We start from the raw sequence: 18626 nt of genomic DNA, 5'->3' as shown, positions 1-18626 counted from the left end.
GGCCGGGGCCGCCGGCGCTCTCCGCCGTCACCTAGGCGGCGCCGGGCACCGCCCACCCCCCGCCGAGATCCGGCCTCCCATTGGACGGCGGCGCCCGTCACTCAGGGATCCGCCAGGCGATTGGCGGGCGGGCGGGCGGGGGAGGGCGGGGATTGGCTGGCCGCTGCTCCCGCCCCCGACGCCCGACGCCATTTTGTTGCGGGAAAAGCCGCCGCAGACGCCGCCGGGATCGGGACCTGCTGGGCGGCGGAGGACGGTGAGTGTTCGACCACCACCCTTCTGCTCAGCACTCGCTCCTATTTATTGAGCGCTTAGTGTGTGCAGAGCACTGTGCTGAGCGCTCGGGGGAGGCCCCTGCGACAGCCCCATTCCCTCCCCCTAACCAGCTTCCAGGCATTCATTCATCCAGTCGGTATTTATTGAGCGCTTACTGTGTGCACCGCACTGTGCTGAGCGCTCGGGAGAGGACCCTGTAACGGCCCCATCCCCACAAGGAGCTGCTCGTCCTTCATTCATTCAATAATATTTATTGAGAGCTTGCTGTGTGCAGAGCACTGTGCTGAGCGCTCGGGGGAGGCCCCTGCGACAGCCCCAGTCCCTCCCCACAACCAGCTGGTCGTCATTCATTCATGCAGTCGGTATTTATTGAGCGCTTACTGTGTGCAGAGCACTGTGCTGAGCGCTCGGGAGAGGACCCTGGACCAGTCCCTCCCCACAACCAGCTGGTCGTCATTCATTCATCCAGTCGGTATTTATTGAGCGCTTACTGTGTGCAGAGCACTGTGCTGAGCGCTCGGGAGAGGACCCTGGACCAGTCCCTCCCCCCAACCAGCTGGTCGTCATTCATTCATGCAGTCGGTATTTATTGAGCGCTTACTGTGTGCAGAGCACTGTGCTGAGCGCTCGGGAGAGGACCCTGGACCAGTCCCTCCCCCACAACGAGCTTACGGGCGTGCATTCATTCATCCAGTCGGTATTTATTGAGCGCTTACTGCGTGCAGAGCACTGCGCTGAGCGCCTGGGAGGGGACCCTATAACAGCCCCGTCCCCCCCAACGAGCTGCTCGTCCTTCATTCATTCAGTAGTATTTATTGAGCGCTTACCCTGTGCAGAGCACCGGACCGAGCGCTGGGAAAGGACAGTTCGGTGTTCATTGAGCGCTGACTGGGTGCACAGCACTGTGCTGAGCGCTTGGGAGGGGACCCTATAACAGGCCCACTCCCCACAACGAGCTTCCAGTCATTCATTCATTCAGTCGATACTTACTGAGCGCTTACTGGGTGCACGGCGCTGGGCTAAGCGCTGGGGAGGGGGCCCCGTAGCAGCCCCATTCCCTCCCCACAACGAGCTTACAGACAGTCATTCATTCAGCCGGTGTTTATGGAGCGCTTACCGCGTGCGGAGCACTGTGCTGAGCGCTTGGGAGAGGACGGCGTAACAATGTAACAGACGCATTCCCTGCCCACGGGGAGTTTGCGGTCTAGAGGGGAAGATGGACAGCCGCATGGCTTGGGGGCAAGAGCCCGGGGAGTCAGAGGTCGTGGGTTCGAATGCCGCCTCCGCCACCTGGCCGCTGTGTGACTTGGGGCCGGCCACCTCACTTCTCTGGGCCTCATCTGGAAAATGGGGCTGAAGACCGGGAGCCCCGCGGGGGACGACCTCATCCCCTTGTATCTCCCCCGGCGCTCAGAACGGTGCTGGATCCCTAATGAGCACCCAAATACCGTTATTTTTATTATTATTCTGGGCATACGTGCTGTGGGGCTGGAGGTCCCACGGGAGGCTCCCGGTGGTCACCCCCGTTTTCCAGATGAGGTCACTGAGGCCCAGGGAAGGGCCGTGACTGGGCCACGCGGCAGACGAGGGGTGGAGCCCGGAGTAGAACCCGGAGCCCTCCCAGGCCCACGCTCCTGCGCTAGGCCTGGCCGGGTGGCGGGGATCCGGCCGGAGATGGCGAGGGAGCAGACGTGTCTCGGATTTCCTCCCGAAACCTGGCGCTTCCCTCCCGCCCTTCCTGCCGGGAGCCCGAGCGGGAAGGGTGGGCCTGTCGAGGAAGCGGGATGCGGGGCCGGGGGCCGGCCTGATCCTCGATCCGACGACGACCTGCGGGCCGGTGAACTCCCGGAGAGCGGCGATGGAGGGCTTAATCGTCATCGTTACTTAGTGATCGCTAATTATCGCCACTGGCATTTACTGAGCGCTGCCCTTGATGCTTGGAACGCGCTCCGTTCGATCCGTGGTACGTGTGGAGCGCTCACCGCGGCTCAGCGGCCGGAGGCCGGGCTTGGGAGTCTAGAGGTCATGGGTTCGAATCCCCGGCTCTGCCACTCGGCAGCCGGGTGACCGTGGGCGAGTCACTTGGCTTCCCTGGGCCTCGGTTATCTCATCTGTAAAATGGGAATCAACTGCGAGCCTCACGTGGGACCACCTGATGACCCTGGGTCTTCCCCCAGCGCTTAGAACGGTGCCCTGCGCGTAGTAAGCGCTTGACAAATACCAACATTATTATTAATGGGAGAATACAGTAGAGCAGAGCTGGTAGATAATGTTGGTATTTGTTAAGCGCTCACTATGTGCCGGGCACCGTTCTAAGCGCTGGGGGAGACACGGGGGAATCAGGATGTCCCACGTGGGGCTCACAGTCTTCATCCCCATTTTACAGATGAGGTCACCGAGGCGCAGAGAAGTGAAGTGACTCGCCCACGGTCACCCAGCTGACGAGTGGCAGAGCCGGGATTCGAACCCGCGACCTCTGACTCCCAAGCCCGGGCTCTTTCCGCTGAGCCACGCTCCCCTGCCCGTGAGGAGCTTAAAGTTTTGAGAACTGTGCAGTAATAATAATAATACTGATGGTATCTAAGCGCTTACTACGTGCCAAGCACTGTTCTAAGCGCTGGGGGAGATACACGGTCATCGAGTTGTCCCACGTGGGGCTCCCGGTCTTCATCCCCATTTTCCAAATGAGGGAACTGAGGCCCAGACAAGTGAGGTGGCTTGCCCAAGGTCACCCGGCGGACAAGTGGCGGAGCGGGGATTCGAACCCATGACCTCTGACTCCCAAGCCCGGGCTCTTTCCACTGAGCCACGCGGCGCTCTACGCACAAAAAATACTCAGATGCCGTTGATTTGGAGTTTTAGTCGATCCCCTCGTCTTTGAATGAATCCAAGCCCAGAAAATCGTAATAACAGTAACCATAATGCAAATTGTAATAATAATAATGTTGGTATCTGTTAAGCGCTTACTATGTGCCGAGCACCGTTCGAAGCGCTGGGGGGAGATCCGGGGTCATCGGGTGGTCCCGCGTGGGGCTCACAGTTAATCCCCATTTGACAGAGGAGGGAACCGAGGCCCAGAGAAGTGAAGCGACTCGCCCTCGGTCACCCAGCTGACAAGCGGCAGAGCTGGGATTCGAACCCATGACCTCTGACTCCCAAGCCCAGGCGCTTTCCGCTGAGCCGGCGCCTACTATGTGCCGTGGTACAGGATATGCAGTCCCTGGCCCCCCTGGGGCTCTCAGGGTAGGAGATGGGGTCTTTAACCCCCCCCCCCCCGCTTTACAGACGCAGAAACTGAGGCGCGCCGATTAACCTGCTCAAGAACACGTAGCAGGCGAGTGGTGAAATCGGGCTGAGAACTCAGTATTCGTTCAGTCACACTTATTAAGCGCTTACTGTGTGCAGAGCACTGTACTAAGCGCTTGGGAAAGTAAAGTGAGAGGCAGCCTGGCTCCGGGGAAAGAGCCTGGGCTTGGGAGTCAGAGGTCATGGGTTCGAATCCGGGCTCCGCCGCTTGTCAGCTGTGTGACCTTGAGCAAGTCGCTTCTCTGTGCCCCAGTGACCTCATCTGTAAAATGGGGAAGAAGACCGTGAGCCCTATTTGGGACAACCTTATAGTAATAATGCTGGGATCTGTTAAGCGCTTCCTAGGTGCCGAGCACCGTTCTAAGCGCCGGGGGAGACGCAGGGTCATCGGGTGGTCCCACGTGAGGCTCGCGGCCTTCATCCCCATTTCCCAGGTGAGGGAACTGAGGCCCAGAGAAGTGAAGCGACTCGCCCACGGTCCCACAGCTGACAAGCGGCGGGGCTGGGATTCGAACCCACGACCTCCCGACTCCCAAGCCCGGCCTCTTGCCGCTGAGCCACGCTGCTTTGAGTATTAAAGATACGCAAAGGAAGGCTGTGACTTCTCCTAGAAGCAGAGTGGCTCCGTGGCTAGGGCCCGGGCCTGGGAGTCAGAGGGACCTGGGTTCCGATCCCGGCTCCCCCCCCCCCCCCCCCGTCTGCTGGGTGACCTTGGGCAAGTCGTTGCGTTTCTCTGGGCCTCAGTTACCTCATCTGTAAAATGGGGATTAAGAGTGCGAGCCCCAAATGGGACACACATTAACTATTAATTAACTTCTTCCCTGTGCTTAACCAACACTGTTGTTGTTATTAATATTAACAATAATAATAACCACAATTGATATTATTATTGCTAAGTGAACATCTGGTGTCAGCCTGCATTTCACCCGAGGGGAAAACTCAAGTTAAAAGCTCCGTGTTTGTCACGGAACATTTGGTTTCTCATTCCGAAGAACGGAATAATCATAATGGCATCTGTGAGGCGCTTACCGTGTGCTAAGCACTGGACTGAGCGCCGGGGCGGAGACGGGCCAGTCGGGTTGGGTCCCCGGGTCCCTGGCCCAGGTGAGGCTCGCGGTCTCAATCCCCATTTTCCCGAGGAGGTCACCGAGGCCCAGAGAAGCGAAGTGCCTTGCACCCGGGTCACACAGCGGGCATGTGACGGGCCGGGATTAGAACCCGCGACCTTCGGACTCCCCGGGCTCTAGCCACTAGGCCGTACCGCTTCTAGCGGAAATCAGCGGGGCTCAGCGGAAAGAGCCCGGGCTGGGGAGTCGGAGGTCACGGGTTCGAATCCCGGCTCTGCCGCCCGGCAGCCGTGCGACCGTGGGCGAGTCGCGTCACCTCTCTGGGCCTCGGTTCCCTCATCTGTCAAATGGGGATGAAGACCGGGAGCCGCGCGTGGGACGACCCGGTGACCCCGTATCTCCCCCGGCGCTTAGAACGGCGCTCTGCACCTAGTAAGCGCTTAGCGGATACCAACGTTATTATTATTAGAAATCCGTCGCGCGGAGCCCCTCAGCGGTAACGAGATTCTTCATCCGCCCCCGGCGGGACAGGACTGGTTCCATCCGACTGTCACGTGTCGACGTTCGGTACGGTGCTCTGTGTGTGTAATAGATACCACGATTATTATACCTTTGCAGGTGCTCTGCCTTGAAGTTTGCGGATCGAAGCTCGCCCACCCTGCCGGCGTAGGACACTCCATCGAGGGTGCGTATCATGGAACTCCTCCTTTGGCTTTTTTTTTTTTTTTTTCCCCTTGGTCAAGCGCTTGCTCTGTGCCCGGGACTGTACTAAGCGCTGGGGTAGATACAGGCTAATCGGGTTGGACGCGGTTCCTGTCCCGCGTGGGGCTCACGGTCTTCATCCCCATTTTCCAGAGGAGGGAGCTGAGACACGGAGAAGCGACTTGCCCGGGGTCACCCAGCAGACCAGTGGCAGGGGCGGGATTAGAACCCGGGTCCTCTGACTCCCCGACCCGTGCTCTGTCCACTGGGATTCCGCTTCTCATTCCCATTAATTGGGGGTGAAGAGTGGTTCTGGTAGGAGAAGCAGCGTGGCTCAGTGCAGAGAGCCCAGGCTTGGGAGTCAGGGGTCGTGGGTTCGAATGCGGGCTCTGCCCCTTGTCAGCCGTGTGACCGTGGGCGAGTCACGTCACTTCTCTGGGCCTCGGTTCCCTCATCTGGAAAAGGGGGATTAACCGTGAGCCTCACGTGGGACGACCCGATGACCCTGGATCTCCCCCAGCGCTTAGAACGGTGCTCGGCACATAGGAAGCGCTTAACAGATACCAATGTTGTTGTTGTTGTTCTGGTAGGTTTTTCAGTCCAGAGCTCAGGACCACACTTGAGTTTCTCTCTTTTTGTTCGTTTTTGGTTTTTTGATGGTATTTAAGCACTCACTATGTGGCAGACGCTGTGTACTAAGTGCCGTGTTAGATACAAGATAATCCAGACGGACACAGTCCCTGTCCCACGTGGGGCTCGCGTTCCCAGTCCCCATTTTACAGATGAGATGATAATAATAATAATAATAATGTTGGTATTTGTTAAGCGCTTACTATGTGGCGAGCACCGTTCTAAACACTGGGGTAGATACAAGGTCATCAGGTTGTCCCACGCGAGGCTCGCGGGCTTCATCCCCATTTTCCAGACGAGGGAACTGAGGCCCAGAGAAGTGAAGTGACTCGCCCACGGTCCCACCGCTGCCCAGTGGCAGAGCCGGGATTCGAACCCATGACCTCTGACTCCCAAGCCCGGCCTCTTTCCACTGAGCCCCGCTGCTTCCCAATAACTAAGGCCTAGAGAAGTGACTCACCCAGGGTCACAAGGCAGGCAAATGGAGGAACTGGTCTGTATTTATTTTATTTTTTGATATTAAAATAACTTAATAAAGCCTCCATTTCAGGCAGGGCTCCTGCCTGCTAGCCAGCATGGTCTTCCAAGCGTTCAGTGCAGGGTTCTGCACACAGCAGGTGCTCAGGAAATACCTGCAAATTCTATATATTTTCTTCTCTGAGATGTGTCGGGGCAGGGATGGTGTCTGTCGGATTGTACTCTCGTAAACGCTTAGGACGGTGCTCTGCGCACGAAAGGCTCAAGAAATGCGACTGATTAATAAAGTTCCCATCTTGCTCCTTTCGTCTTGAAGGTGATGATGAGGTCGGCAGCGTTAACGATAAATTATAAGAATATCTGTTAAGCGCTTACTGCGTGCAGAGCACTTTCCTAAGCGCCGAGGGTTCTGGGGCAGTGTGGCCTAGTAATAATGCTAATAATGTTGGTATTTGTCGAGCGCTGACTCTGTGCAGAGCGCCGTTCTAAGCGCTGGGGGGAGATCCGGGGTCACCGGGTCGTCCCACGTGAGGCTCCCGGTCTTCATCCCCATTTGACGGATGGGGGAACCGAGGCCCAGAGAAGCGACGCGACTCGCCCGCGGTCACCCGGCTGCCGAGTGGCAGAGCCGGGAGTCGAACTCATGACCTCTGACTCCGAAGCCCGGGCTCTTCCCCACCGAGCCACGCCGCCAGCACGGGCTTCGGAGTCAGCGGACTGGGGTTCCCGTCCCCACTCGGCCACCTGCCCGCTGGGTGACCTGGGGCGGGTCGCTTTTCTTTGCCTCAGTCTCCTCATCTGCAGAAGGGGGGGTTTACGACCCGTTCTCCCTCTTAGAACGCGAGCCCTCTGTGGGACCCCGACTGCCTTGTGTCCGCCCCGGCGCTGGAATAGTGCTCGGCACTTAGCGCGTAGCAAATACGGCTATTATCATTAGAGAAGCAGCGCGGCTCAGTGGAAAGAGCCCGGGCTTGGGAGTCAGAGATCAAGGGTTCGAATCCCGCCTCGGCCGCTTGTCAGCTGTGTGACTTTGGGCAGGTCACTTCACTTCTCTGGGCCCCGCCTAATAATAGCGTTGGTATTCGTTAAGCGCTTACCGTGTGCAGAGCAGTGTTCTAAGCCCTGGGGGAGATCCAGGGTCATCAGGTCGTCCCACGTGAGGCTCCCGGTCTTCATCCCCATTTGACAGATGAGGGAACTGAGGCCCAGAGAAGCGAAGTGAATTGCCCACAGTCACACAGCTGACAAGTGGCAGAGCCGGGAGTCGAACTCGGGATGAAGACTGTGAGCCCCGCGTGGGACAACCTGATCACCTTGTAGCCCCCCCAGCGCATAGAACGGTGCTTTGCACAGAGTAAGCGCTTAGCAAATACCACCATTATTATTATTATTATTATTATTATTGTTATTAAGTAGGAGGAAGAAGGAAAGGGGGACGTACCCGAGAGTTGCCGCATCCGTATTAGGATGCATAAGATGTGTCAGAGAAGTGTAGGCCCCTTCCGTACAGGAGTGTAGGTTAATGCCCGATTAGACCGTAAACCCGTCAAAGGGCAGGGACCGTCTCTCTCTGTTGCCGACTTGTCCATTCCAAGCGCTTAGTCCAGTGCTCCGCACCTAGTAAGCGCTCGATAAATACTATTGAATGAATGAGTAATGCCGGGGTTGTGGGATTGAGGTTCAGGTCCCGGGAGGATGGTGGTGGTGTCTACGGCGACGGGAACGAGGGGGAGGAGGATCGGCGGCGTGGCGACGACAGGATTTGACAGGAGAAGCAGCGGGGCTCAGCGGAAAGAGCCCGGGCTTGGGAGTCAGGGGTCGTGAGTTCGACTCCCGGCTCTGCCCCTTGTCAGCTGGGTGACCGTGGGCGAGTCACTTCACTTCCCTGGGCCTCAGTTCCCTCATCTGGAAAACGGGGATGAAAAGTGTGTGAGCCCCACGTGGGACCACCCGATGACCCTGGATCCCCCCCAGCGCTTAGAACAGTGCTCGGCACCTAGTAAGCGCTTAACGCATACCAACATTATTATTTATTATTGATAAAATCCCTCGGGAAGCAGCGTGGCCTAGTGGAAAGGGCACCGGCCTGGGAGTCGGAGGACCTGGGTTCCGACCCCTGCTCCGTCGCTCGTCTGCCGTGTGACCTCGGGCGAGCCATTTGTCCGGGCCTCGGTTCCCTCATCTGCAGAATGGGGATTCAATCCCCGTGCGCCCTCCTCCTTTGACCGTGAGCCCCACGTGGCACCTGATGATCTCGTATGTACCGCGGCGCTTAGTACAGTGCTTGGCACATAGTAGGCTCTTCACAAAAACCACCCCCACCATCATCATCGTCCTTGTTGTTCGAGAAGCAGCGGGGCTCAGTGGGAAGAGCCCCGGCTCGGGAGTCAGAGGTCACGGGTTCTAATCCCGGCTCCGCCGCTTGCCAGCCGTGTGACTGTGGGCACGTCACTTCTCTGGGCCTCAGTTCCCTCCTCTGTAAAATGGGGACGAAGACTGGGAGCCCCACGTGGGACGACCTGATCACCTTGTATCCCAACAGTGCTTTGTACGTAGTAAGCGCTTAATACCACCATCATTATTACGGTTATTGTTGAGAAGCGGTGGGGCCTAGTGGAAAGACCCCGGGCCTGGGAGCCAAGAGGTCGCGCGTTCTAATCCCGGCTCTGCCACACGTCTGCAGGGGGACTTGGGGCAAATGGCTTCTTTTTGCCTCAGTTCCCTCATCTGTAAGAATGGGGATCAAGACGGTGAGCTCCCTGAGGGACTGTGTCCAAACTGATGACCTTGTATCTCCCCCGGCGCTCAGATCGGCGCTTGGCACGTAGTAAGCGCTTAACCGATACCACAGTTATTAATTGTTCTTAGCATTTGCGTTCCCCACGCCGAGTAGCTAGGAGGCGATTGGATCCGGGAGCCGAGGAGCCCCTTCCGCCACTCTCCCTCCGAGCAGAATCCCGTCGAGCGGCTTCTCGCCTTTCTCCTCAGGAGCCCCGACGCGCCACGATGGGGAACGTCTTCGAGAAGCTGTTCAAAAGCCTGTTCGGGAAGAAGGAGATGCGGATCCTTATGGTGGGCCTGGACGCGGCCGGGAAGACCACCATCTTGTACAAGCTGAAGCTGGGCGAGATCGTGACCACCATCCCCACCATAGGTACCCGCGGGGCTCCCCCACCCCCCGCAAACCGCCCCGGGGACTCGTCTCCCCTCTCGGGTCACCGGGCCGCCGGCGCTCGGGTCGCCGGGGGCGTTGCCTGGAGATCCTTGACCGGTAACCGCGGCGGTCGGGAAGCGCGGACCGAGCGCCGGGGTAGAGGGAGACAAGCCCGTCGGGTCGGACGCGGTCCGGGTCGGGGGCTGGGGGGACAACCCGGGGATTGAATTCTCATTTTAATAATAATAATGTTGGTGTTTAAGCGCCTCCTATGTGCAGAGCCCCGTTCTAAGCGCCAGGGGTAGATACAGGGTCATCGGGTTGTCCCACACGAGGCTCCCAGTTAATCCCCATTTTCCAGATGAGGTCGCTGAGGCCCGGAGAAGCGAGGTGACGCGCCCGCGGTCACACAGCTGACACGTGGCAGAGCCGGGATTCGAACCCGTGACCCCTGACTCCCAAGCCGGGGCTCTTTCCGCCGGGGAAGAAACTGAGGCACTGAGATGCGAAGGGGAGCGGCGGGGCCCGAGGCTCAGGGGACCTGGGTTCTGATCCCGACCCCTCCACTTGCCTGGTAGTTGTCCTCGGGCAAGTCGCTTCTGCGGGCCTCCGTTTCCTCAACTGTAAAATGGGGGGAAAATATCCGATCTCTCTGCTACTTAGACCCTGTCCAGTGTGATTAACTTGTATTTAGCAGAGGGCATGACACGTAGGTGCTTGACAACTAATATTAGTAGTAGTAGTAGTAATCAATCATTTGAATGAAGCCACCTGCCCAAGGTTGTAGATCAGTCAGGTGCGGGAAGCAGGATTAGAAACCAGGTCTTCTTGACTCCCAGGCCTGGGCTCTTTCCACCGGGCCATACCGCCTCTCGTTTTGCGGGCCTGCTTGCGTTTCCGCACCAAGCCAACCCCTTTTCCGTTTTTGCCCCGGGCCTGCCCCTCACCTAAGGCCGTGCATGTGAGTATTTACGCATTTTATTTATCTCTCTCTCTCTGTGGTATTTAAGGGCTGCCCCTGTGCCAGGCACCGTATTAAAGGCTCGTCAGGTTGGACGCAGTCCATGTCCCACCCGGGGCTCCCGCTCTCCGTCCCCAATAAGCGGATGAGGGAACCGAGTCCCGGAGAAGTGGAGGTGACTTGCCCGGGGTCGCACCCAGCGGACGACTGGCAGAGCGGGGATTAGAACCCAGATCCTCCGACTCCCAGGCCTGTGCTCCGTTAGGCCGAGCTGCTCCTCTGAGTGGATTTATTGAGCACCTACTCGGGCAGGGCACTGGACAGGGTAAAGAAGTGATTTCATTTCCACCTCGCAAGAAGCCGGCATCCTAAGCGGGTGACAGACGGAAAAATATTTACCCCTGGAGTGGTCAAAATCCCCGATTTCAGGTAGAGCGGAATACGCTGAGTACTGCGGGACCGAGGAATGGGTAGGCGTGTTTCCTCTGGCAGTTGATGATAACAATAATAATTAGTAATAATGGTATTTAAGTGCTTACTATGTGCCGAGCACTGTTCTCAATGCTGGGATAGATACAAAGCAGTGGGGTTGGCCACAGCCCTTATCCCATCTGGGGCTCACAGTCTTGATCCCCGTTTTACAGCTGAGGCAACCGAGGCCCGGAGCAGCAAAGTGACTTGCCCGAGGTCACACGGCAGACAGTAATAATAATGTCGGTATTTAATAATAATGTTGGTATCTGTTAAGCGCTTACTATGTGCCGAGCACCGTTCTAAGCGCTGGGGTAGACGCAGGGGAACCGGGTCGTCCCACGTGGGGCTCCCGGTCTTCATCGCCATTTGACAGATGAGGGAACTGAGGCCCAGAGAAGTGAAGTGACTCGCCCACAGTCACCCGGCTGACAAGTGGCAGAGCTGGGATTCGAACCCGTGACCTCTGACTCCAAAGCCCGGGCTCTTTCCACTGAGCCACGTGCCGAGCACTGTCCTAAGCGCCGGGGGAGATACGGGGTCATCCGGTTGTCCCCCGTGGGGCTCACGGTCTTCGACCTTATTTTCCAGATGAGGGAACTGAGGCACAGAAAAGTGAAGTGACTTGCCCGAGGTCACACAGCTGACAATAGCGGAGCCGGGATTCGAACCCATGTCCTCTGACTCCCAAGCCCGGGCTGTTGCCACTAGGCCCCGCTGGGTATTGAACAATGAAAAGACAACAATTAGGGTATTCAGTGCTTCCTGTGTGTCAAGCACTGTGCTGAGCGTTGGGGTAGCTCCAAGTTAATCCCACTGGACCCAGTTCCCACCCCACATGGGGCTCCCAGTCTGAATAGGAGGGAGAACAGGTCTCGACTCCCCGTTTTACAGATGAGGAAACTGAGGCCCAGCGAAAGGACTTGCCCGACGTCGGGCGGCGGGCAAGTGGCAGAGGTGGGGCGGAAAAAAAACACATAATTACGGTATCCGTTAAGCGCTTACTATGTGCCAAGCGCTCTCCTAAGCGTTGGGTTAGAGGCGAGACGATGGGGTCGGACAAAGTCCCCGTCCCGCGCAGGGTTCACGGTTTCAATCCCCGTTTTCCGGACGAGGGAACCGAGGCCCGGAGAAGCCAAGCGGCTTAGCCGAGGTCACCCGGCAGATGAGTGGCGGAGGCGGGATTAGAACCCACGGCCTCGGGACCCGCGGGCCCGGGCCCCATGAGCTCGGGCCCCGTGTCCCGCCCCCGTCCAAACCCCCCAAAAGAGCCCACCCGTTCTCTGCGCCTGAAGTGCGTTTCCCCGTCGCGTTGGCAGACGAGCCTGGCCGACGCTTCCCCCTTCCGCGCCCGGCGTTTGGTCAGCCGGGCCCGGAACTGAGCGCGGCCCCTGCGTCCACCCCCCCCCCCGCCCAGGTTTCAACGTGGAGACGGTAGAATACAAAAACATCAGCTTCACGGTCTGGGACGTGGGCGGCCAGGACAAGATCAGGCCGCTGTGGCGTCACTATTTCCAGAACACGCAAGGTGAGCGTCGCCTCCGGCGGCGGTTCGGGCGTCCGGTCGGATTTAGCGAGCGCCTGACGATGATCACGTTGGTGTTTCCCAGGCGCTTACCGTGGGCCGAGCACCGTCGTAAGCGGCGGGGTAGGCGTGAGGGAATCGGCCTGTCCCACGTGGGGCTCGCGGTCCTCATCCCCGGTTCGCAGACGAGGTCACCGAGGCCCAGAGAAGGGAAGTGACTCGCCCGAAGTCACCCAGCCGACACGTGGCGGAGCTGGGATTCGAACCCGTGAGCTCTGACTCCAGAGCCCGGGCTCTTGCCACTGAGCCACGCTGCTTCTCACCCTGCTGGGAGCGGGGCACGTATTGAGCGCTTGGGAGAGGACGGGACAGTAAGCGGACCCGTTCCCCGCCCACGACGGTCGAGAGGGAAAATTGAGCGTGCCTCCCCGGCGGGGAGTCGAACGCCAGCCTCCCGGGCGACAGGCGGGAAGGCTCCGCTCCCGGCTCCGCTCCCGGCTCCGCTCCTTCCGTCCGGGCTGCCCGGCCGAGGTCCCGCCCCGGTGGCCTTCCCCCGCTCCCCGACCGTCTCGGTGCCTTGTGTCCCCCCCCCCTCCCCCCCCCCAGGCCTGATCTTCGTCGTGGACAGCAATGACCGGGAACGGGTGAACGAGGCCCGAGAAGAGCTCACCAGGATGTTGGCCGAAGACGAACTCAGGGACGCGGTGTTGCTCGTGTTTGTGAACAAGCAGGTACGGCCACGCTTCCGTTACCCCGAAACCCTCACCTGCCCCTCGGCTTAAGGGTCGAGGGGCATTCGGACCGGCGGGACGGTCGCGGCCTCGGGGCCCGGGAGTTGGGGGGACCCGGGTTCCGACGCCGACTCCTCCCCTCGTCCGCCGCGATACCTTGGGTGAGTCGCTTCGCTTCTCGGGGCCTCGGTTCCCTCCTCTGAACGACGAGGAGTAAGACTGCGAGTCCCCTGTGGGACAGGAACTGGGTCCATCCTGATTAGCTTGTATAATAATAATAGTAATAATGTTGGCATTTATTAAGCGCTTACTATGCGCCGAGCACTGTTCTAAGCGCTGGGGGAGATCCAGGGTCATCGGGTTGTCCCCCGTGGGGCTCACGGTCCCCGTTTTCCAGCTGAGGGAACCGAGGCCCGGAGATGCGAAGTGACTCGCTCACCGTCCCACGGCTGACAAGTGGCCGAGCCGGGATCAGAACCCACGCCCTCTGACCCCCCCCAGCCCGGGCTCTTTCCGCTGAGCCGCGCCGCTTCTGTATCTCCCCCAGTGCTCAGTACGGTGTCCGGCACACAGTCGCCGTTTCAGAAATACCACAGGAAAGGTAGCGCTCGCGTCTTCCTTGTTAATTAATAATAATAATAGTATTAGTGATGCACTTACCATGGGCCGAGCACTCAGGTCGGACCCTGTCCCACCTGGGGCTCCCACGCCAAGTAGGGGGTCGAACCGGTATCGCGTCTGTCGCCGGATTGTCCGTTCCGAGCGCTTAGTACAGTGCTCCGCGCGCAGTAAGCGCTCGACAAATACCGTCGCGTGAGCTGCGTCCCCATTTTACAGATGAGCCAACGGAGGCGCGGAGCGGCGACTTGCCCAGGGACCCGGAGCAGAGAAATGGCGGAGCCGGGATTAGAACCCAGGTCCTCTGACTCCTCGGCCCTGGCGCCTTCCACCAGGCCCACACCGCTCCATCCTTAACCGTCCGCCCCCGGGGGAGGGGAGCGTGAAAAAGCAACCGGAGACCAAGGAGAAGCAGCGTGGCTCAGCGGAAGGAGCCGGGGCTCGGGAGTCGGAAGGTGGTGGGTTCTAATCCCGGCCCCGCCGCTTGTCTGCTGGGCGACCTCGGGCCAGTCGCTTCCCGTCTCTGGGCCTCGGTCACCTCATCTGGAAAGTGGGGGTGAGGACCGTGAGCCCCACGGGGGACAACCCGATTACCTCATCTCCGCCCCAGCCCTTAGGACGGCGCTTGCTACGTAGTAAGCGCTTACCAAATGCCGTCATCATCGTAATGATTTGCCCCAAGGGTCGTCTTTTGTTCGGTCCATCAGAGAGCGCTCACCTAACTGTGTACCGAGAGTCGGGGAAGCAGCGGGGCTCAGTGGAAAGAGCCCGGGCTTGGGAGTCAGAGGTCATGGGTTCGACTCCCGGCTCGGCCACCTGGCAGCCGCGTGACCGTGGGCGAGTCGCTCCGTCTCTCTGGGCCTCGGTGACCTCATCTGGAAAATGGGGATTAACCGCGAGCCTCACGAGGGACGACCCGATGACCCCCGTATCTCCCCCAGCGCTTAAAACGGTGCTCTGCACGTAGTAAGCGCTTAACAAATACCAACGTTGTTATTAGTATGATGCGGTGGGATCTGTACGCTTTGGGCGCCTGATATTCCCCCCCCTCCCTCAGCCCCAAAGCCGTCGGTGGGTCAGTCGTATTTACTGAGCGCTGACTGCGTGCCGAACGCTGTACTGAGCGCTTGGGGGAGTAGAAGATGACGTTGAGCGGTCACAGTCCCTCCCCCCAGTGACCTTACAGTTTAGAGGAGGACCCAGACGTCGATATCACTGAAGTACAGGTTTGGACGTAAACGCCGGGAGGCCGGGAGCGGGGGCGGCGAACGACGTCAGGGGCGACGCGGAAGGGAGCGGGAGATGAGGAAAAGCGGGGTTCAGGCAGGGAAGGCCTCTTGGAGGAGGTGGGCTTCCGATAAGGCTCTGAAGCGGGGGAGAGTCGTCGTCTGTGGGATTTGAGGAGGGAGGGCGGGACGGGGGCGACGGGGAAAGACAGCCGAGGTGGAGGTACGATGCGAAGGTTCGCGTTAGAGGAGCGAAATGCCTTCGGCCGTATTTACTGAGCGCTCACCGTGTGCAGAGCACTGTACTAAGCGTTTGGGAGGTACAGCTCGGCGACAGCCGGAGACCGTCCCTAGCCGGCGACGGGCTCGCGGTCTAGAAGGGGGAGGCGGCCCACGAGACGGGTATCGTTAGTATCAAAATAGGGAACTTTAGATACGTGCACGTCGTCAATAAAATGAATGATAGGTAGATGACGGACGTGCCCGGGGAGGGAGGCGGGGCGACGGGGAGGGCCGGATCGGAGGAGGAGAGTAGCCAGGCGAGGTGGGAAGGGGCGAAGTGACTTTTTTAAAGGCAGGGTTGAGGGGTTTCCGTTGAGAAGGTGGAGGGGCGGTCGCTTGAGGAGTGGGGAAACCCGTCCTCGGCGTCTCTCTGGAGAAAGACGAGCCGGGCAGCAGAGTGAAGTGGGGACCATGCCTGGCTCCCCTTCTAGACTGTGAGCCCGCCGCGGGGCCGGGATCGTCTCTCTCTTGCCGAATTGGACTTTCCCAGCGCTTAGCACAGTGCTCTGCACGCAGGGAGGGCTCGCTACGTAGGACGGAACGCGCGCCCGCTCCTCGCGGGCAGGGAACGTGTCTACCGACTCGGTTGGGCTCTCCCAGTTCATGCGATGGTATCTGAGCGCTTACTGTGAGCGGAGCACCGCGCTAATAATAACGTTGGCATTTGTTAAGCGCTTACTACGTGCGGAGCACCGTTCCGAGCGCTGGAGTGGATACGGGGTCAGCGGGTCGTCCCACGTGAGGCTCACGGTCCTCATCCCCATTTTACAGATGAGGCGACTGAGGCACAGGGCAGTGAAGTGACTTGCCCGCAGTCACCCAGCTGCCAAGTGGACTAAGCACTTGGAACGGGCAATTGGGCCACAGATAGAGGCAGTCCCCGCCCAAGGGCGGGCTCACGGTCCAGTCGGGGGTGGCGGACGGACGAGAACGAGACAGCGCGATCGGGAGAGAGCGAATCCGGGGGATGGACTCCTCCTTAACCAGATAAATAGGGTCAGAAAAATCTATCCAAACGAGCAGAGTGCCGAGGGGAAGGGCCGGGGGAGGAGCGGAGGGAAAGGGGGCTCGGCTGAGGGGAGGGGAAGGGGGAGCCGAGGGGAAAGGGGAGGCACGGTTCTGGGAAGGCCTCTCGGAGGAGGAGGTGAGCTCTCGGTTGCGTAGGGCGGCGTAAGCGCTCGGTAAACACCCCCGGTTGATGGACTCAGAGCAGCCGGGCCCCGCCTCGGGCCCCCCGGGGGGGGGGGGGGGGGCGGCGGGCGGCGGCGTGGGCTCTCCGGTCCCGTCACGGACGAGCGGGGCCCCGACTGACGCCTGTCCGTTCTCCCCAAGGACTTGCCCAACGCCATGAACGCGGCGGAGATCACGGACAAGCTGGGCCTTCACTCCCTCCGCCACCGGACCTGGTACATCCAGGCCACCTGCGCCACCAGCGGGGACGGGCTCTACGAGGGGCTGGACTGGCTGGCCAACCAGCTCAAGAACCAGAAGTGACCCCCTCCCACCGCCCCGTCCCCGGGCCCGGCCTCTGCTCGGGCCCGGGGAGGGGACCATCTTTCTCACACACTGTGCCTTCTACACGCTGTAAAAAAAAAAAAAAAAAAAAAAAAAAAACCACCAAAAAAACGAAAAAAAACCACCCTCGCACTCGGAACGCTACCTTCCACCTCGACGGCTTCGAACGTCGCCCCCGGACGGGCGGGTGAGAGCCGAAGGCGGCCGGCCGCGGCGGAGGAAGACGGGAGTCGAGACGCTGAGGCCCGCGAGCCTCTGGTCGGACGGGGCCCGGCGGGAGGGACGCGAGCCTTTCGGTCCTCCCTTCTCCGGACTCCGAACCCCCGAAACGGAGGCCCCCGGGGCGAGGAGGGAGGCCCGCAGCCGCGGTGGAGGTCGGGTCCGTCTCTCCCCCTCTCGGCGTAACGGCTCGGCCCCCCCCCAGGGTGTCCGACTCGCACGGGCCGTCCGCTCTCCGCACCCTCCCCCCGGCCGGGCCCGAAGGGAAGCCCTTCGGAAGGGGCGCGCCCCCCGAAGACGCGGGTGGTGGTCTCCGGGGGCCTCCGCTCGGGGCCGGGCGTCCGCCGAGGGCTTGGAAAGGGGGTCGGAGTCAGAGGGCGGGCGCTGACGGCGCCCTCCCTCACGGCCCGAGGTTCGCTTCCATTCGGGGAACCGAAGATCCGAGCCGGCAGCGGGCGGGGGGGAGGGGGACGACGGCGGGGGCAGCCCGGAGGGTCGTGTCGGCGGGGGAGCCCGTCCTCGGGCCCGCGTCCCACCCGGAGCCCCGGGCCACTTTTTAGAACACGTGTTTCCGTAGAATTTACTTCTCCGTGAGGGATGCGTGTGTGTGTGTGTGTGTGTGTGCGCGCGCGCGTCGGGTTCCGTAGTATTTACTTCTCTGAGGTGTGTGTGCGTATTTCTCTGTAAATTATGTGTGCGCGTCTCCGCCTCCGCTCCCGACGTGAGCTTAGATTAGATCTCCCTCCGCGCCCTCACCCGGGAAGGTGCCGCCCGGGGACCGGCCAGATCGGTTTGCGGGTGGCCTCCCGCATTTTTGCCTTTTCCAATCTTTTAATTTCACATCTTCGCCCGCAGCCATCTGGGGGACGGGGCGGGAGGAGGGTAGGTAGAGGTCATCCTTGAGGACCTGGACGTCTAGTGCGTAAAATCAAGTCCCGCCAGGCGGGAGTTTGGTGTCGACCGACGTTTTTCCCCCCCGTCCGACTGACCCCCCACGTTCAGCGAGCTGTCGGCCCCTTGAATCTCCACTCGGTCTTCCCCTTTAATCGTGTTGTGATTTCTGCCGGCGGCACCGCGTAATAAAGAACTCGTCTTGAAGTTACCGTGTTGGCGGAAGGCGCCGAGGGAGGCGGCGGGGCCGCTGCTTCATTTAGCTTCCGACGCGACACCGGCCCGCTCTCGTTGCGGCGGGACGGGACTCTCGATAGCCGAGCCCGAATGGCGGGATCGGGCGGGTTTCCCAATCTCGGCCGAACCCTGAAAATAACTAACTCCAGCTTCGGCCGTCTCTCTCTTTTTTTGTCTTTCTTTAAAACGGCTTCTTAAGCGCTTATTAGGCGCCAGGCGCTGTTCTGAGCGCCGGGGCGATGGACCGGACGCGGTCCACGTCCCGCACGGGGCCTACGGTCTTAGAGGGTCTCAGGGGAAGCAGCGGGGCTGGGTGGAAAGAGCCCGGGCTTGGGAGT

The 18626-nt window shown here is 60.1% G+C and overlaps 1 protein-coding gene across 1 annotated transcript; it reads left to right on the top strand.

Annotated features, from left to right (window-relative positions):
* Nucleotides 1-203: 203 nt before the first annotated feature.
* On the top strand, nt 204-18258 carry LOC100080776 (ADP-ribosylation factor 2). The gene is made up of 6 exons (XM_029075929.2): nt 204-256; nt 5268-5334; nt 9447-9612; nt 12462-12572; nt 13176-13300; nt 16759-18258. Exons 3-6 carry the CDS (start codon nt 9465-9467, stop codon nt 16918-16920), a joined length of 546 nt encoding a protein of 181 aa, XP_028931762.1. The 5' UTR covers nt 204-256; nt 5268-5334; nt 9447-9464; the 3' UTR covers nt 16921-18258.
* Nucleotides 18259-18626: the final 368 nt, after the last annotated feature.

The sequence above is a fragment of the Ornithorhynchus anatinus genome, chromosome 11, assembly GCF_004115215.2.
Source record: "Ornithorhynchus anatinus isolate Pmale09 chromosome 11, mOrnAna1.pri.v4, whole genome shotgun sequence".
NCBI lineage: Eukaryota > Metazoa > Chordata > Mammalia > Monotremata > Ornithorhynchidae > Ornithorhynchus > Ornithorhynchus anatinus.
Note: the sequence above shows the minus strand (reverse complement) of the source record. Positions and strands in the feature narration are given on the sequence as shown.

What these genes read in the sequence shown, in the direction of transcription:
- LOC100080776 (XM_029075929.2), top strand. Translation starts at nt 9,465, where the DNA reads ATGGGGAACGTCTTCGAGAAGCTGTTCAAAAGCCTGTTCGGGAAGAAG. An exon ending in GACCACCATCCCCACCATAG is followed by an intron (nt 9,613 to 12,461) that starts GTACCCGCGGGG and finishes CCCCCCGCCCAG; the next exon opens with GTTTCAACGTGGAGACGGTA. An exon ending in TCGTGTTTGTGAACAAGCAG is followed by an intron (nt 13,301 to 16,758) that starts GTACGGCCACGC and finishes GTTCTCCCCAAG; the next exon opens with GACTTGCCCAACGCCATGAA.